Source organism: Scyliorhinus torazame, chromosome 19 (assembly GCF_047496885.1).
Source record: "Scyliorhinus torazame isolate Kashiwa2021f chromosome 19, sScyTor2.1, whole genome shotgun sequence".
Lineage (NCBI taxonomy): Eukaryota > Metazoa > Chordata > Chondrichthyes > Carcharhiniformes > Scyliorhinidae > Scyliorhinus > Scyliorhinus torazame.
Genome location: NC_092725.1, coordinates 44,534,661 through 44,552,740, shown reverse-complemented (window position 1 = coordinate 44,552,740; position 18,080 = coordinate 44,534,661). Strand labels below are relative to the sequence as shown.

Sequence of the window (18,080 nt, the reverse complement as noted above, 5' to 3'; positions counted from 1 at the left end):
ACCAGGCAACATCCTGGTAAATCTCCTCTGCACCCTTTCCAATGCTTCCACATCCTTCCTATAATGCGGCAACCAGAACTGCACGCAATACTCCAAATGCAGCCGCACCAGAGTTTTGTGCAGCTGCAACGTGACATCATGGCTCCGAAACTCAATCCCTCTACCAATAAAAGCTAACACACCGTACGCCTTCTTAACAACCCTCTCAACCTGGGTGGCAACTTTCAGGGATCTATGTACACGGACACCAAGATCTCTCTGCTCATCCACACTGCCAAGAATCTTGCCATTAGCCCAGTACTCGGTCTTCCTGTTATTCCTTCCAAAATGAATCACCTCACACTTTTCTGCATTAAACTCCATTTGCCACCTCTCAAGCTGCAGCTTATCTATGTCCCTCTGTAACATCCTTCCGCACTGTCCACAACTCCACCGACTTTAGTGTCATCTGCAAATTTACTCACCCATCCTTCTACACCCTTCAGGTCATTTATAAAAATGACAAACAGCAGTGGCCCCAAAACAGATCCTTGTGGTACACCACTAGTAACTGGACTCCAGTCTGAACACTTCCCATCAACCACCACCCTTTGTCTTCTTCCAGCTCGTCAATTTCTGATCCAAGATGCTAAATCACCCTGAATCCCATGCCTCCGTATTTTCTGCAGTAGCCTACCGTGGGGAAACCTTATCAAACGCTTTACTGAAATCCATTTACACCACATCCACCTCATTGGTCACCTTCTCAAAGAACTCGATAAGGTTTGAGGCACGACCTACCCTTCACAAAACCATGTTGACTATCTTTAATCAAATTATTCCTTTCCAGATGATTATACATCCTCTCTTATAAACCTTTCCAAGATTTTGCCCACAACAGAACCAAGGCTCACTGGTCTATAGTTACTGGGGTTGTCTCTACTCCCCTTCTTGAACAAGGGGACAACATTTGCTATACTGGAGTCGATTTCAGCGGGAGCGGAGCAGGTTAGTCAATTTCAGCGGGAGCAGTGCGCAAGTGATTTCTGGGAGGTAAGTTGCTCCTTTAAAAACACTTGTCTTTGCAGGAGCAGGCCAGTCGATTTCAGCGGGAGCGGAGCGGAGCGGTGCGTTAAGTGATTTCTGGGAGACCTTCACAGGAGCAGGCTAGTCAATTTCAGCGGTAAACACTTACCTGGTCCCATTTTCGGTCCCTCTTTGCTGTTTTAAAAAAAATCTTTTTTAGTGTTTTAAGGCGGGAACAGGAAGTTTGACCCGCGGACGTCTGGGAAGACCCGCACCAATAAATTCTGGTGGAGAGGAAACCCGAGACACTACACGTGTAGTGTCTCCCACCCACCCTCCTCCTCTAACCTAATAATAAAACCCATTGGTGTGAGGCAAGTACCATATTTTTTTTTTTTGTTTTTTAAATTTAAGTTAGTTGTTAGCTAGATCTTGGTAGAAAGTTAGAGGGATGGCATGGAAGGGAGTGCAATGTTCCTCCTGCAGGATGTTTGAGGTGAGGGATGCCGTTAGTGTCCCTGCTGATTTTACCTGCAGGAAGTGCTGCCATCTCCAGCTCCTCCAAGACCGAGTTAGGGAACTGGAGCTGGAGTTGGAAGAACTTCGGATCATTCGGGAGGCAGAGGGGGTCATAGATAGCAGCTTCAGGGAATTAGTTACACCAAAGATTGGAGATAGATGGGTAACTGTAAGAGGGACTGGGAAGAAGCAGTCAGTGCAGGGATCCCCTGCGGTCATTCCCCTGAGAAACAAGTATACCGCTTTGGATACTTGTGGGGGGGGGGGGGGGGGGGGACGACGACGACGACTTATCAGGGGTAAGCCATGGGGTACGGGCCTCTGGCACGGAGTCTGTCCCTGTTGCTCAGAAGGGAAGGGGGGAGAGGAGCAGAGCATTAGTAATTGGGGACTCGATAGTCAGGGGCACAGATAGGAGATTTTGTGGGAGCGAGAGAGACTCACGTTTGGTATGTTGCCTCCCAGGTGCAAGGGTACGTGATGTCTCGGATCATGTTTTCCGGGTCCTTAAGGGGGAGGGGGAGCAGCCCCAAGTCGTGGTCCACATTGGCACTAACGACATAGGTAGGAAAGGGGACAAGGATGTCAGGCAGGCTTTCAGGGAGCTAGGATGGAAGCTCAGAACTAGAACAGAGTTGTTATCTCTGGGTTGTTGCCCGTGCCACGTGATAGTGAGATGAGGAATAGGGAGAGAGAGCATTTAAACACGTGGCTACAGGGATGGTGCAGGCGGGAGGGATTCAGATTTCTGGATAACTGGGGCTCTTTCTGGGGAAGGTGGGACCTCTACAGACAGGATGGTCTACATCTGAACCTGAGGGGCACAAATATCCTTTGGGAGGGGGGGGGGGGGGGGATTTGTTAGTGCTCTTTGGGGGGGTTTAAACTAATGCAGCAGGGGCATAGGAACCTGGATTGTAGTTTTAGGGTTAGGGAGAATGAGCATAGAGGTCAGGAGCACAGATTTGTCGTCGCAGGAGGGGGCCAGTGTTCAGATAGGTGGTTTGAAGTGTGTCTACTTCAATGCCAGGAGTATACGAAATAAGGTAGGGGAACTGGCAGCATGGGTTGGTACCTGGGACTTCGATGCTGTGACCATTTCGGAGACATGAATAGAGCAGGGACAGGAATGGATGTTGCAGGTTCCGGGGTTTAGGTGCTATAGTAAGCTCCTATTTGCCTCCTAGGAGGCAAAAGAGGGGGAGGTGTGGCGCTGCTAGTCAAGAGCAGTATTACGGTGGCGGAGAGGATGCTAGATGGGGACTCATCTTCCGAGGTAGTATGGGCTGAGGTTAGAAACATGAAAGGAGAGGTCACCCTGTTGGGAGTCTTCTATAGGCCTTCAAATAGTTCTAGGGATGTAGAGGAAAGGATGGCGAGGATGATCCTGGATAAGAGCGAAAGTAACAGGGTAGTTATTATGGGAGACTTTAACTTTCCAAATATTGACTGGAAAAGATATAGTTCGAGTACATTAGATGGGTCGTTTTTTGTACAGTGTGTGCAGGAGGGTTTCCTGACACAATGTTGACAGGCCAACAAGAGGCCACGTTGGATTTGGTTTGGGTAATGAACCAGGCCAGGTGTTGGATTTGGAGATAGGAGAGCACTTTGGGGACAGTGACCACAATTCGGTGACGTTTACGTTAATGATGGAAAGGGATAAGTATACACCGCAGGGCAAGAGTTATAGCTGGGGGAAGGGCAATTATGATGCCATTAGACGTGACTTGGGGGGGGTTAAGGTGGAGAAGTAGGCTGCAAGTGTTGGGCACACTGGATAAGTGGAGCTTGTTCAAGGATCAGCGACTGCGTGTTCTTGATAAGTATGTAGCGGTCAGGCAGGGAGGAAGGCGTCGAGCGAGGGAACCGTGGTTTACCAAAGAACTGGAATCTCTTGGTAAGAGGAAGAAGGAGGCCTATGTGAAGATGAGGTGTGAAGTTTCAGTTGGGGCGATGGATAGTTACAAGGTAGCGAGGAAGGATCTAAAGAGAGAGCTAAGACGAGCAAGGAGGGGACATGAGAAGTATTTGGCAGGTAGGATCAAGGAAAACCCAAAAGCTTTCTATAGGTATGTCAGGAATAAGCGAATGACTTGGGAAAGAGTAGGACCAGTCAAGGACAGGGATGGGAAGTTGTGTGTGGAGTCTGAAGAGATAGGCAAGATACTAAATGATTATTTTTCGTCAGTATTCACTCAGGAAAAAGATAATGTTGTGGAGGAGAATGCTGAGACCCAGGCTAATAGAATAGATGGCATGGAGGTACGTAGGGAAGAGGTGTTGGCAATTCTGGACAGGCTGAAAATAGATAAGTCCCCGGGTCCTGATGGGATTTATCCTAGGATTCTCTGGGAGGCCAGGGAAGAAATTGCTGGACCTTTGGCTTTGATTTTTATGTCATCATTGGCTACAGGAATAGTGCCAGAGGACTGGAGGATAGCAAATGTGGTCCCTTTGTTCAAAAAGGGGAGCAGAGACAACCCCGGCAACTATAGACCACGTCTGTAGTGGGTAAAGTCTTGGAGGGGATTATAAGGGACAAGATTTATAATCATCTAGATAGGAATAATATGATCAGGGATAGTCAGCATGGCTTTGTGAAGGGTAGGTCATGCCTCACAAACCTTATTGAGTTCTTTGAGAAGGTGACTGAACAGGTAGACGAGGGTAGAGCAGTTGATGTGGTGTATATGGATTTCAGTAAAGCGTTTGATAAGGTTCCCCACGGTAGGCTATTGCAAAAAATACGGAGGCTGGGGATTGAGGGTGATTTAGAGATGTGGATCAGAAATTGGCTAGCTGAAAGAAGACAGAGGGTGGTGGTTGATGGGAAATGTTCAGAATGGAGTACAGTCACAAGTGGAGTACCACAAGGATCTGTTCTGGGGCCGTTGCTGTTTGTCATTTTTATCAATGACCTAGAGGAAGGCGCAGAAGGGTGGGTGAGTAAATTTGCAGACGATACTAAAGTCGGTGGTGTTGTCGATAGTGTGGAAGGATGTAGCAGGTTACAGAGGGATATAGATAAGCTGCAGAGCTGGGCTGAGAGGTGGCAAATGGAGTTTAATGTAGAGAAGTGTGAGGTGATTCACTTTGGAAGGAATAACAGGAATGCGGAATATTTGGCTAATGGTAAAGTTCTTGAAAGTGTGGCTGAGCAGAGGGATCTAGGTGTCCATGTACATAGATCCCTGAAAGTTGCCACCCAGGTTGATAGGGTTGTGAAGAAGGCCTATGGAGTGTTGGCCTTTATTGGTAGAGGGATTGAGTTCCGGAGTCGGGAGGTCATGTTGCAGCTGTACAGAACTCTGGTCCGGCCGCATTTGGAGTATTGCGTACAGTTCTGGTCACCGCATTATAGGAAGGACGTGGAGGCTTTGGAGCGGGTGCAGAGGAGATTTACCAGGATGTTGCCTGGTATGGAGGGAAAATCTTATGAGGAAAGGCTGATGGACTTGAGGTTGTTTTCGTTGGAGAGAAGAAGGTTAAGAGGAGACTTAATAGAGGCATACAAAATGATCAGGGGGTTGGATAGGGTGGACAGTGAGAGCCTTCTCCCGCGGATGGATATGGCTGGCACGAGGGGACATAACTTTAAACTGAGGGGTAATAGATATAGGACAGAGGTCAGAGGTAGGTTCTTTACGCAAAGAGTAGTGAGGCCGTGGAATGCCCTACCTGCTACAGTAGTGAACTCGCCAACATTGAGGGCATTTAAAAGTTTATTGGATAAACATATGGATGATAATGGCATAGTGTAGGTTAGATGGCTTTTGTTTCGGTGCAACATCGTGGGCCGAAGGGCCTGTACTGCGCTGTATTGTTATTGTTCTGTGTTCTAAGGCTAATTATAACAATATTAGGCGGGAACTGAAGAACATCGATTGGGGGCAGATGTTTGAGGGCAAATCAATATCTGACATGTGGGAGGCTTTCAAGTGTCAGTTGAAAGGAATTCAGTACCGGCATGTTCCTGTGAGGAAGAAGGACAAATACGGCAATTTTCGGGAACCTTGGATAACAAGAGATATTGTAGGCCTCGTCAAAAAAGAAAAAGGAGGCATTTGTCAGGGCTAAAAGGCTGGGAACAGACGAAGCCTGCGTGGAATATAAGGAAGTAGGAAGGAACTTAATCAAGGAGTCAGGAGGGCTAGAAGGGGTCACGAAAAGTCATTGGCAAATAGGGTTAAGGAAAATCCCAAGGCTTTTTACACGTACATAAAAAGCAAGAGGGTAGCCAGGGAAAGGGTTGGCCCACTGAAGGATAGGCAAGGGAATCTATGTGTGGAGCCAGAGAAAATGGGCGAGGTACTAAATGAATACTTTGCATCAGTATTCACCAAAGAGAAGAAATTGGTAGATGTGGAGTCTGGAGAAGTGTGTGTAGAAAGCCTGGGTCACATTGAGATCCAAAAAGACGAGGTGTTGGGTGGCTTAAAAATATTAAGGTAGATAAGTCCCCAGGGCCTGATGGGATCTACCCCAGAATACTGAAGGAGGCTGGAGAGGAAATTGCTGAGGCCTTGACAGAAATCTTTGGATCCTCACGGTCTTCAGGGGATGTCCCGGAGGACTGGAGAATAGCCAATGTTGCTCCTCTGTTTAAGAAGGGTAGCAAGGATAATCCAGGGAACTACAGGCCGGTGAGCCTTACTTCAGTGGTAGGGAAATTACTGGAGAGAATTCTTCGAGACAGGATCTACTCCCATTTGGAAGCAAATGGACGTATTAGAGAGAGAGGCAGCATGGTTTTGTGAAGGGGGTCGTGTCTCACTAACTTGATAGAGTTTTTCGAGGAGGTCATTAAGATGATTGATGCAGGTAGGGCAGTGGATGTGGTCTATATGGACTTCAGCAAGGCCTTTGACAAGGTCCCTCATGGTAGACTAGTACAAAAGGTGAAGTCACACGGGATCAGGGGTGAACAGGCAAGGTGGATACAGAACTGGCTAGGTCATAGAAGGCAGAGAGTAGCAATGGAAGGATGCTTTTTCTAATTGGAGGGGCAACACAGGTGGAGAAGGTAGTCAAGAAGGCATATGGCATGCTTGCCTTCATTGGCCGGGGCATTGAGTATAAGAATTGGCAAGTCATGTTGCAGCTGTATAGAACCTTAGTTAGGCCACACTTGGAGTATAGTGTTCAATTCTGGTCGCCACACTACCAGAAGGATGTGGAGGCTTTAGAGAGGGTGCAGAAGAGATTTACCAGAATGTTGCCTGGTATGGAGGGCATTAGCTATGAGGAGTGGTTGAATAAACTCGGTTTGTTCTCACTGGAACGAAGGAGGTTGAGGGGCAACCTGATAGAGGTCTACAAAATTGAGGGGCATAGACAGAGTGGATAGTCAGAGGCTTTTCCCCAGGGTAGAGGGGTCAATTACTAGGGGGGCAGAGGTTTAAGGTGAGAGGGGCAAGGTTTAGAGTAGATGTACGAGGCACTTTTTTTTTTTTTTTTTTTTATAATTTATTTATTTATTTATTTATTTTTTACACAGAGGATAGTGGGCGCCTGGAACTCGCTACCGGAGGTGGTGGAGGAAGCAGGGACGATAATGACATTTAAGGGGCATCTTGACAAATACATGAATAGGATGGGAATAGAGGGATACGGACCCAGGAAGTGTAGAAGATTGTAGTTTAGTCGGGCAGCATGGTTGGCACGGGCTTGGAGGGCCGAAGGGCCTGTTCCTGTGCTGTACATTTCTTTGTTCTTTGTTTGTTCTTTGTTGAAACATATTTCCTCCTGTGGGCAAGTTCAGAATTAGGGAGCCCAGTTTTAAAATTAGGGGTCATCCTTTTAGGGCGGAGACAAGGAGAAGATTTGTTTAAAAAGTGCTTTGAGACACTGGAACCATCTGCCTCAGAAGCCGGTGGAGACAGGGTTTAGAATGTTTTAAGGCGAAGGTAGATTGATTCCCTTACCTAACAAGAATGCAAGATTATCAGGGGTAGATGGGAATGTAGAATTTGAAACACAAACAGACCAATCAAGAGTGGCGGAGCATTAGACCTACTTCGAAATATTCAACATGTATAAAAAACAGCTTAGGGCAAGGCGTTGGGGCGGATAAAAAGGAGTATATGCCTCTATTTTATGGTCTTGTGAATAAATCTGAATCAAGACAAAGACTGGCTCCAGAGTAATCCATGTATGTGCACTGATTTATGGGTAGTGAGGCTTTGCACGGTCCATGGGCCGTACCTTGGACCAGCCTGGTTTAGGATATTCTCTCGAACAAGTGCAGATAGCCACGTGGGCATGCTTGTTAATCTCTCTTTAAAGATATACAGCCAAACTATGGGAATGCAATTGCTTATTGCCATTTTTTTTTTAATTGTCTAATTCCTTAGAATAAGCCCAATTTCCCCTTCAAAAGGAACAAGTCTGTTAAAATGTGACTGTAGTACAATAAACAAATTCTGACATGACAGGAGGGTAAACGGGACTGGAGAGTTAGAGTTAAATAACATCAATGGGGGAGTGGCAGAGGCTGGGTTTCCACGCCCCCTCCCTGGCTTGTTTCTCTGTGGTGGGAGGCGGCCCGCCACTGCCCACATCTTCTGGTCCCGACATTGAATTTCCTATTGAACCCACCCCCAGCTGCCAGTTTCAGGAGTTAGGGGTTCGCCATCGGCAGGACAGAAAGATCCCACTGGCGAGAATAGCCGGAAAATCTCCCCCAGAGTTTATTTGATTAGAACGAATGGATAAAAGAGCTATTACACTACTGGCTGCAAGCCTTAAGCTGAAAAGAGTGGAAAAAAGTTTGAGAAGGCAAATTACTGAAAGATACGAGGAGACTTTAGGTATCCTAATGAAGACTAAAATAACAACAGTGTAAAATGGCTAAGTGACAAGGAGCATTCTTGAAAATGTGTACAAGAGAATTATTTTTAAATCAGTGTGTTTGCAGCTTAATGAGGAAGGGAGAGTATGCTGGATTTTGTTTGGGGAATGAGTGGGATAAATGGTCCATGTTTGCATGTGGGAAAACATTTGGGGAACCATGATTGTAATGTCATCAGGTTGACAGTGGTTCTGGAAAAGGACAAGGAACAAATCAAGTGTAAAAATACTTAACTGGAAGAGGAATATCTTCAGGGAGTGGAAAAGGGAAAATAAAAAAGTCAGTCAATAAAAAGGAGGCGCCGATTAGGGACCAAAAAGTAGATGATACATATGGAGGCAAAAGGTCATGGCTTAGCTGCTAAGAGTACTTTCTATCTGTCATTACAAAAGACGAGTTCTGCCAATATGTCATTGAAGGTTTACCAAATATTTTATTAGTGTAATAAAGTGAAATCACACTCATGGGCAGAGGTGATAAACCTGAGTCAAGGAAATTGGAAACAGAAACCCTAAACTCAACACTTTTCACCAGACCACACTCCGAGACACACACCAGCACCAAATTCCAGAACTAGAAGTATGCAGATGCAAGTCTATTTATATAAATTCTTGAGGGTTAGCAGCTTTTCCTGTGCTAGATTAGATGGAGGTTAATGAGTTAATATAATCAATAATCAAATACCATGGTCTGTCTGGAGATCCCAGTGGGCTATAGGCAGTCACAACAATGTCTTTTGAATGGCAATAGGAGATCAGAGCTTCTTGAGTCAGGTAAGGGTGGCATTCAATCTATTAAAGCAAGCAGGAAGAAAAACATTAATCCTCAGCAGGCTACTGATATAATTTCACAAAAAAAAAAAAAAAAAAAAAAAAAAAAAAAAAATCACATGCTATGCAGGAATTGCAGTTGTAAAAAAAATTCTGGGAACAAATAATTTTTAAAAAAGATCTACCCATTACCTGGTTAACTGCAGGTTTGCACTTTAGGTTTGGTTTATTCAGGATTCGCTCAATCTGCTCCTGGTTGAAGTTGGACACTCCTATAGTTTTAACCATTCCTTCAGCAACCAAATCTTCCATAGCCTGTGAAGGAAAAATGTTGTTCATTGTATAAAATGAAGGGCGGAATTCCCCACCGCCAAGATCGGGAGTCCCAATCAGGCAAAGAATCCCGCAACAGCCCAAAAACGGGATTGGTGCCAGACAGCAGATCTGTCCCCATTCTCTGGTCCCACCCTGCCCCACCAGCCATCCCACCCAGATGAGAACATGCAAACAGCCCATATTACATTCATTTGAATGCAATTAACAGGCTGGTAACCCAAATCTCTACCCCACCCCCCTTTTTGCTCCAACAATCCCCCCACACCCAAGCGAGAACACCACCGGGTAGACTTTAGTGCAAGTACAGACAAGCACCGTCCTGATGTGATGGATCCTGCTGGAGGGCTCATGTCAGCAGCCTGGCAGTGGCCGAGGGGCACAAGGGTATCCCAAGGATTAGATAGGCTGTAGTTAAGGGGTTGACCACGGGACCCTGCCCCGGGATGGGGGGGGGGGGGGGCCAGTGTCTGGACTGCCCCTTCCAGCCCTGGCCAATCTGAAATCATCATCACCCTTCTCTGACTTGTTTCAACTTTGAAGTGGCCTTCTCATTCGGAATTGCTCTGCCTGACAGGTGCAGATCAGACAGTTCAGTGAAGAATCAAGCCAGGAACTTTCTCTTTCCTCTCATCTGCTCCCTCAGCCTATGCTTTTGAAACGGATTCTTTTTCGATGCTTCAGAGCCTTCCCAGAAAGCCCAGAACACTTAAGTCCCTGATCCTATGAAATGCTTAGCAGTCATTCAATTTCACAATGCAGTACCTTTAATTAGCCTTTGATTGACAGCTTAGTGGTTTAAACACAGCAGGCAGAAGGTTTGTTTATTTATCTTTCCTTTCACATTTGTATGCATCAGAACATTCTAACCACAATCTTGTTCGGATTGCTGTTAGCCACTTCAACAAGTACCTGTTGAAAGTCTCTTTGCTAATGGCAGAAAGCAGGGGTTGGTAGTTGGGTCACCCTCATGTGTGCATGGTTTGGGGGGGGGGGGGGGGGTGATTCATATGGCGTGGGGCGTGGAAAGAGAAGCGATGCCCTTCCTTTGGAGGGGTGGGGGGTGCTCACCTTGTAAACTGGGCGGGGGGGGGGGATGTCAACATTTACGCTGTGTTGGTGGGCTCGTCTCTGGATGCTGGGATCATGGCACCTTTTCAAAATGGCGTCCCGAGATCAGTAAGATCAGAGAAGCTTGCATTTCCGCCACTATGCATCATTTAGCATTAAAAAAAATGTATGTGAATACCACCTCGGCGACGTTCTGAGCACCAACTGGTCACAATCCCAATTCTCCGCTGGCGGGCGCACTTAAAAAAAAAAAGCATCCTGTAGACATTCTCTCCATTTTAAACAAATTTCAAAATTATAAGCATGTGCATGTGATTAGTTTCGAAGCCTGGTTTTCCTCCAAATGAAATCAGAAAATTAAGTCAAACACTTACCTCCCAGGTGTCGACAAAATCAGTGTCACTTGGTATTATAAAACCATCTGCATCCAAAGGAAGATTCTCACCATCAGCCTTAAAAAGAGATGTTTAAAAATAATCTTTAAAAGAACGTTCCTGAAAAACTTGGAGGAGTTTAGAGACCCTAGAGAAAGTGTATGGCTGAGGTTGCTGAGAAAGATATGGCAAAAGCTGGTGAATAGAAGCAAAATTTAATAGATAATTACTGGCAAGCTTTCATTTATTTCACATATGGCAAACACCAGTCCACAAATTTTATGTCACACAAAATGTTTGAAATCAGCATCGATGCTCTATTAGATTCACAGGTCTCAACCTGTTTAGCCAGATATTACAAAGGGGCACATTGTTAGGGTGTAATCTTCTCTCACTAATATTCCACTGATTGTTCTTGGTACTCCACAACATCCAACCCCTTAGCTTTTCTGTCTCAATTCATACCCCTCTTCTGTCTCAATTCATACCCCTCAACTCTTTTCTCTTCCTCCGTCCCAACTGCAGCTATTTCTTAAAGGTGCATCCACCTGACAGTTTACACTTATGGGATCACAGGGGGAAATGTGGTACTGAAAACAGGCGGATACACATGGGGCAGGAACAGAAACACTCGAGACCCTGGCTGGAATCAATACTGGCCATTTGCGAAAGCACCCAAGTCAAGACATAAACCTGTTATTGCTATATGGACTTTCTGATTATCCACTCCAAGTCTATAAATATGTAACAAACTTCCAGACACAGGTGATCAAATTTGCAGCAGGGTGAAGAACAGACAAAAGAAGCCATCAGACTCCTTAATGAGCTGATGGCTGGTCAGACAAGTGAAGTTTCAGCGGACAATGGGTCTTGATTGACCCACCATGGAAAAACAGGAGTATCCCGTCTTTCCCATTAACCAGTTGGGGTCTGGCTAGGACAATGACCAGTGATGGGCATATACATATGACTCAATCCAAGTTTCCCAGTATAAAGAAAAGAGCATCGAACAGATCTTGAGCAATAACCTGGGAGTTGCCCAGGCACAACCATCGCAAGAAGAAAGGGCCCTGGGTTTCGAACCCAGAGAAGACATTAACATCGAGTGCTCATAGTAAAGGAGGCTGGCAGGCTAAGTGCGGGTTAAACCCAAAGCTCAGCTGTGCGTCTGAGCCATATTTTCTTGAGTAATAGAATTGTGAATAAAATTGCGTTAAACTGTGAACCGGTTTGTCCTTTGTTCATCTCGCAAATAAAGGCACCGAAGTAAAACTTTTGAGTATGTAAACTGGTCGAACTTAGGTTTTAAAGGTACAACAATTCCCTTGAAGTTGACCTCTTCACAGGGCACTATATTTCAAGCTTTAATATAAAACTTCCTTGCTTTTGTACTCTTACCTCGATTTTTTAAGTATATGCAATTCTTTCTTCAGTCGGAATACATCCTGCCACCCTCAAAGACTCGTACATGTATACTCCCTCCGGTCATCTCTTGGTTTTTGCACCCCCTTTAAAAATTATATACCATTTTGATCATATTGACTCCCCTCATTCTTTCTACCAAAACAAAAATCACACGTCTGCCTATTTCACCAGTCTGTCAATGATCTCAAGTCTGTTTTGTTCTCCTCACGGTGTCTCTGCAAACCCCCCCCCCCCCCCCCACCAACTGTAATAATATTGTACCCAAAACCACTCTCCTCATGGTCATATTCCCCATTTCTGCTGTGACCCAGCCCTGACTGAACAAATAATGGCTGAGGCTTACCAAATTAGGTGGAATTTTCCCAAAAACTTTCAGTCAGGTTCAGATTGAAAACTGACATGCAGTTCTCCAGATGCACAACCGAGTTTTCTCCAGCACACAAAATCTGGTGGGCATGGTTTGCATTGCAATTCTGGCGGAGCAGGGCCCGATGGAGCTGGCGGCTCCAGAGAGACCGGGGCACCATCTTTAAAGGATGTCCAGATCTACATTTAAAATAAACTCCCCCTCCGTGCAAGTATCAGGGCATGCTTACCAGGTTGGCAGTGCCAGAGCATGTCACTCATCACCCAGGGGCTATACATACCGGTGTGCCCCCGCCGTGGTCATTATGACTATTTTTCGACAGTAGTGATTCACACCATATACGGAGAGGGTGGAAGTAACGAAGTTCAGCCTGTTAACAATATTATAATCAATGCAAATCAGGCTAATGTCCTTCTTGGGCGTGAACCTGATTGTGTCATCGGAGGGGGCAGTGGGCAGATTTCACTGGCACAAATCTCATTTTTGGCCTCACGATATTAAGCAGGATTTGCACGTGCGGCTAGTGTGGCAGCTAAATCACATCCATTGTTTCCTTTGGTTGGGAAGAAATATGAAAGATAAAATGTGGTTTTAAAAAAAAATTCAGCCAAGCCCTCTTCCCCAATTGACTTCAAACAACTGCAACGGAATTCTCTGTTCCAGAGACTAAGTGTTGACGGTGGGGCAGGATTTGTGGACTCAACTAGTGGACAGCAAAACTGGAGTCGTGTCGCACCTGGACCGATTCAGTAACCGTGGAGGGCTAGCACTGACGCCACATGAAACACAATCAATTCCAATGAGAAATGGTGCATGATCTGCTGGGTCCATAATTGACACTTCAGAGGCTGAAAAGCTGCAGCCGCATATACACATTACACTCCCCACATATGTATCCCAGCCAACAGGATGGCACTGGATCGCACCCATTCCACAGATCGGGCCAGAGGGCACCTAGGCGGGGGGAGGCAGCAGGTAAAGAGACCCATACAACCCATGGCTCCAAGTTCACAGTGGGCCGTCAGGGTTGTGCACAGCCGCATGGCTGCCTTGTAAGCCACGGCAATCGGGCTCTGTGCCCGTCCACCACGAACCTACAGCCCACCTCCTGGCCACTCCCCCCCCATCCCAGGCAGAAGCCCCCCGGCCAGCAGCATGACTGTCAGCAAACTGTGGCGATCTTTTCATTTAAAACATAAATTTAGAATATCCAATTTTTTTTTTATTTTTTTTTCCCCCAATTTAGCGTGGCCAATCCACCTACCCTGCACATCTTTGGGTTGTGGGGGATCCATGCAGACACAGGGAGAATGTGCAAACTCCACATGGACAGTGACCCGGGAATGGGATCGAACCCAGGTCCTCGGTGCCGTGAGGCAGCAGTGCTGTTTTAAAAGCACAAGTGAACCTCGCTGTTGGGTATTCACCCCAGTGGAGGCGAAGAATCGCAGAGGCCCTGGAGAATGCTGTGTCAGGCCCGCTAATGATATGCCAACGGCATTTACTGCACGTGCATTCTGGAATGCATTGACACCGCTGTTGAGACACTGAAGAATTGTGATTTGGCATGAAACCGGCGCCGGTCACGTTTTCGGTGTCAAAACCGATCATGATTCCCAATTCAGGCGTCAGCCGACAGAGAATCCCGCCACTGTTTCATGAACGGGCTCCCAGGTATCTTGCTACCATCTCCACTCTTTCAGAATCACAAATTGCGTACATCAGTTCTGACAGCTAACCACTTCCATATGTCAAGAAAACGTACTTCATTATTCTCACCCTGAAGGTGAGAAAAATAGGAACATCTGATAATAATTCTGAGAGAAACTGAAATGAACAAGCTTGGAATTTATTAAAAGTTGGGGTCCATTTCACCTTAACAGCTGCAAAGTAAAATAGCAGGTGGGTTTACTTAGCTGAAGAACTGGAGACCTGACATCGGCGGTTATTCCAATAAAATGATAAAGCATGGTAGGACAGTAGTTAGCACTGTTGCTTCACAGTGCCAGGAACCTGGGTTCGATTCCCAGCTTGGGTCACGGTCGGTGCAGAATCTGCACGTTCTCCCCATGATCTGGTTTCCTTCCACAGGTCCCGAAAGACGTGCTGTTAGGTGAATTGGACATTCTGAATTCTCCCTCTATGCATGTGGTTTCCCAGGACGAAGAAATACTTTGAAATTAAAAGGTAGTGAATTTGCATTCCTATCTGGGTACAGGCGTGTGTTCAGGTTGTCATAGAATTGTGTGGAGCTTAGGGAGATTCTCCGCTTTCAATTTATCTGGGTGTGTTGTCGAGAGTTTTAGTTGCAGCTTGGACCTGGTTTGCGCAGCTTGCAGCTCACTTGCAGAAGTTGGTCAAAGTAAATGACAGTTGACAGTTGTGCGTGGAGTCCGAGGAGATAGGAGAGGTGCTAAATGAATATTTTTCGTCAGTATTCACACAGGAAAAAGACAATGTTGTCGAGGAGAATTCTGAGATACAGGCTACTAGACTAGAAGGGCTTGAGGTTTATAAGGAGGAGGTGTTAGCAATTCTGGAAAGTGTGAGAATAGATAAGTCCCCTGGGCCGGATGGGATTTATCCTAGGCTTCTATGGGAAGCTAGGGTGGAGATTGCTGAGCCTTTGATCTTTATGTTATCATTGTCGACAGGAATAGTGCCAGAAGACTGGAGGATAGCAAATGTTGTCCCCTTGTTCAAGAAGGGGAATAGAGACAACCCCGATAACTATAGACCAGTGAGCCTTACTTCTGTTGTGGGCAAAGACTTGGAAAGGTTGATAAGAGATAGGATGTACAATCATCTGGAAAGGAATAATTTAATTAGAGATAGTCAACACGGTTTTGTGATAGTCAACACGGTTTTGTGAAGGGTAGGTCGTGCCTCACAAACCTTATCGAGTTCTTTGAGAAGGTGACCAAACAGGTGGATGAGGGTAAAGCAGTTGATGTGGTGTATATGGATTTCAGTAAAGCGTTTGATAAGGTTCCCCACGGTACGTTATTGCAGAAAATACAGAGGCATGGGATTCAGGGTGATTTAGCAGTTTGGATCAGAAATTGGCTAGCTGGAAGAAGGCAAAGGGTGGTGGTTGATGAGAAATGTTCAACCTGGAATCCAGTTACTAGTGGTGTACCACAAGGATCTGTTTTGGGGCCACTGCTGTTTGTCATTTTTATAAATGACCTGGAGGGCGTAGAAGGATGGGTGAGTAAATTTGCAGATGACACTAAAGTCGGTGGAGTTGCGGACAGTGCGGTAGGATGTAACACGTTACAGAGGGACATAGATAAGCTGCAGAGCTGGGCTGAGAGGTGGCAAATGGAGTTTAATGCAGAAAAGTGAGGTGATTCATTTTGGAAGGAATAACAGGAAGACAGAGTACTGGGCTAATGATAAGATTCTTGGCAGTGTGGATGAGCAGAGAGATCTTGGTGTCCATGAACATAGATCCAACTTTGCCATCCAGGTTGGGAGGGTTGTTAAGAAGGCATACGGTTTGTTAGCTTTTATTGGTAGAGGGATTGAGTTTCGGAGCCATGAGGTCATGTTGCAGCTGTACAAAACTCTGGTGCGGCCGCATTTGGAGTATTGCGTGCAGTTCTGGTCGCCGCATTATAGGAAGGATGTGGAAGCATTGGAAAGGATGCAGAGGAGATTTACCAGGATGTTGCCTTATGAGGGAAGGTTATTTTCTTTAGAAAGAAGAAGGTTAAGAGGTGACTTAATTGAGGCATACAAGATGATCAGAGGATTAGATAGGGTGGACAGTGAGAGCCTTTTTCCTCAGATGGTGATGTCGAGCACGAGGGGACATAGCTTTAAATTGAGGGGTGATAGATATAGGACAGATGTCAGAGGTCGGTTCTTTACTCCGAGAGTAGTAAGGGCGTGGAATGCCCTGCCTGTAACAGTAGTGGGCTCGCCAACATGAAGGGCATTTAAATGGTCATTGGATAAACATATGGATGATAAAGGAATAGTGTAGATGGGCTTTAGAGTGGTTTCAAAGGTCGACGCAACATCGAGGGCCGAAGGGCCTGTACTGCACTGTAATGTTCTATGTTAACAAGCCTGCTCACTTCATCATTGTGGAATGCAGCGGAATAGAAAACTCAGTTTGGATTTCATGAGGGAACAGAAACTGGAAGATTTGTGCTAGCTTGCAGCCAGCAGAAATATCTAACGCAGGGTTTTCAAACTGTGGGTCGAGCACTATAAAAGTATAAACGATGGAGCCTTCCCACCAGAAGCACCAGCAGAGAGCAGGTGGCAGGAAGCAGGTCACACGCCCTGTACCTCCATGCTTTGGGTGCAAAATCAGGGGGCAGAGATTTCTCCAGTTTGTGGCTGTCAGAAAGCAAGCAACAGGACTGTGAAAGAACTGAAGATGGATTGTTTATTTTTGAAAAGCAAAAAGGGGGCCAGAGACACAAACAGGCCAGGATCTCACAAGTGCAACAAGAGCTGCTCAGAAGAGACCAGGATAAATCAGTGCTAGTGTGAGCTGTATACAGGGCCTCTGGTGAACAGCCATTAAGAAGAAACTGAAATTGGGAACAAAGCAGTATAAAGATAATTTCTTGAGGTTTGGCTTTGTTAATTGTGCCAATGCAAATAAGGGATGCAAAGCCCATGTGTGTTATATGCAGGATGTACTAGCGAATGAAAGTTTAAAACCCTCAAAAATTCAAAATGCATTTGAAGACTAAGCATGGCAAGATCGAGGACAAAGGATGCAGCGAGAACTTAAGTCATCAGTTCAAGTCCTTAGCAGAAATGTAGCATTGAATGACAAAGCAAGTGAGATACTGAGGACCAAGCAAATTACCTGTCGCATTAAAAGCAAGCGAAAATAGTGTCTCGCAAAGGTCGGCCAGCATGGGTCGCGAAGGTTGGCCAGTTGACATAAGCGAGGCCCGGGGAAAACAAAAAGTTCAGAAGTATTTAGGCAGCAGTCCAAACAAGGGATTGGAGCCATCAGTGGTCAAGTGATGGTAAAAATAAATAACCTTTATTGTCACAAGTAGGCTTATGCAATGAAGTTAATGTGAAAAGCCCCTGGCCGCCACATTCCGGCGCTTGTTCGGGTATACAGAGGGAGAATTCATAATTCTCAGCTGGTACGGGAATTGAACCCGCGCTGCTGGCCTTGTTCTGTATCACAAACCAGCTGCCTAGCCCACTGAGCTAAACCTGGTAAACGCAAGTCTTACCTCTGAAAATGGCTGGTACTGAGCAGAATTAAAATAATTACCGTAGGACTGTGGCATGCTTTTGGGTGATTCTGACAGAAGTAAATAATTCGAAGATATCAAAGTATGAAAAAATTCTTGGGGGAAGTATGAAATCAAATTGGG

The 18,080-nt window shown here is 45.8% G+C and overlaps 1 protein-coding gene and 1 long non-coding RNA gene across 3 annotated transcripts in view; one reads left to right on the top strand and one right to left on the bottom strand.

Moving 5' to 3' along the window:
• Positions 1 to 18,080, top strand: part of LOC140396106 (uncharacterized) — a 201,192-nt gene that overhangs the window by 73,289 nt on the left and 109,823 nt on the right. The window lies entirely within an intron of this gene.
• Positions 1 to 18,080, bottom strand: part of LOC140396105 (aldo-keto reductase family 1 member B1-like) — a 66,096-nt gene that overhangs the window by 41,180 nt on the left and 6,836 nt on the right. For both annotated transcript variants that reach the window (XM_072484218.1, XM_072484219.1), the window contains exons 4-6: positions 10,926 to 11,003; positions 9,340 to 9,462; positions 9,062 to 9,168 (exon numbers count right to left, since the gene is read on the bottom strand). In XM_072484218.1, coding sequence (XP_072340319.1) covers positions 9,062 to 9,168; positions 9,340 to 9,462; positions 10,926 to 11,003 — 308 coding nt within the window. The remainder of the gene's footprint in view (positions 1 to 9,061; positions 9,169 to 9,339; positions 9,463 to 10,925; positions 11,004 to 18,080) is intronic.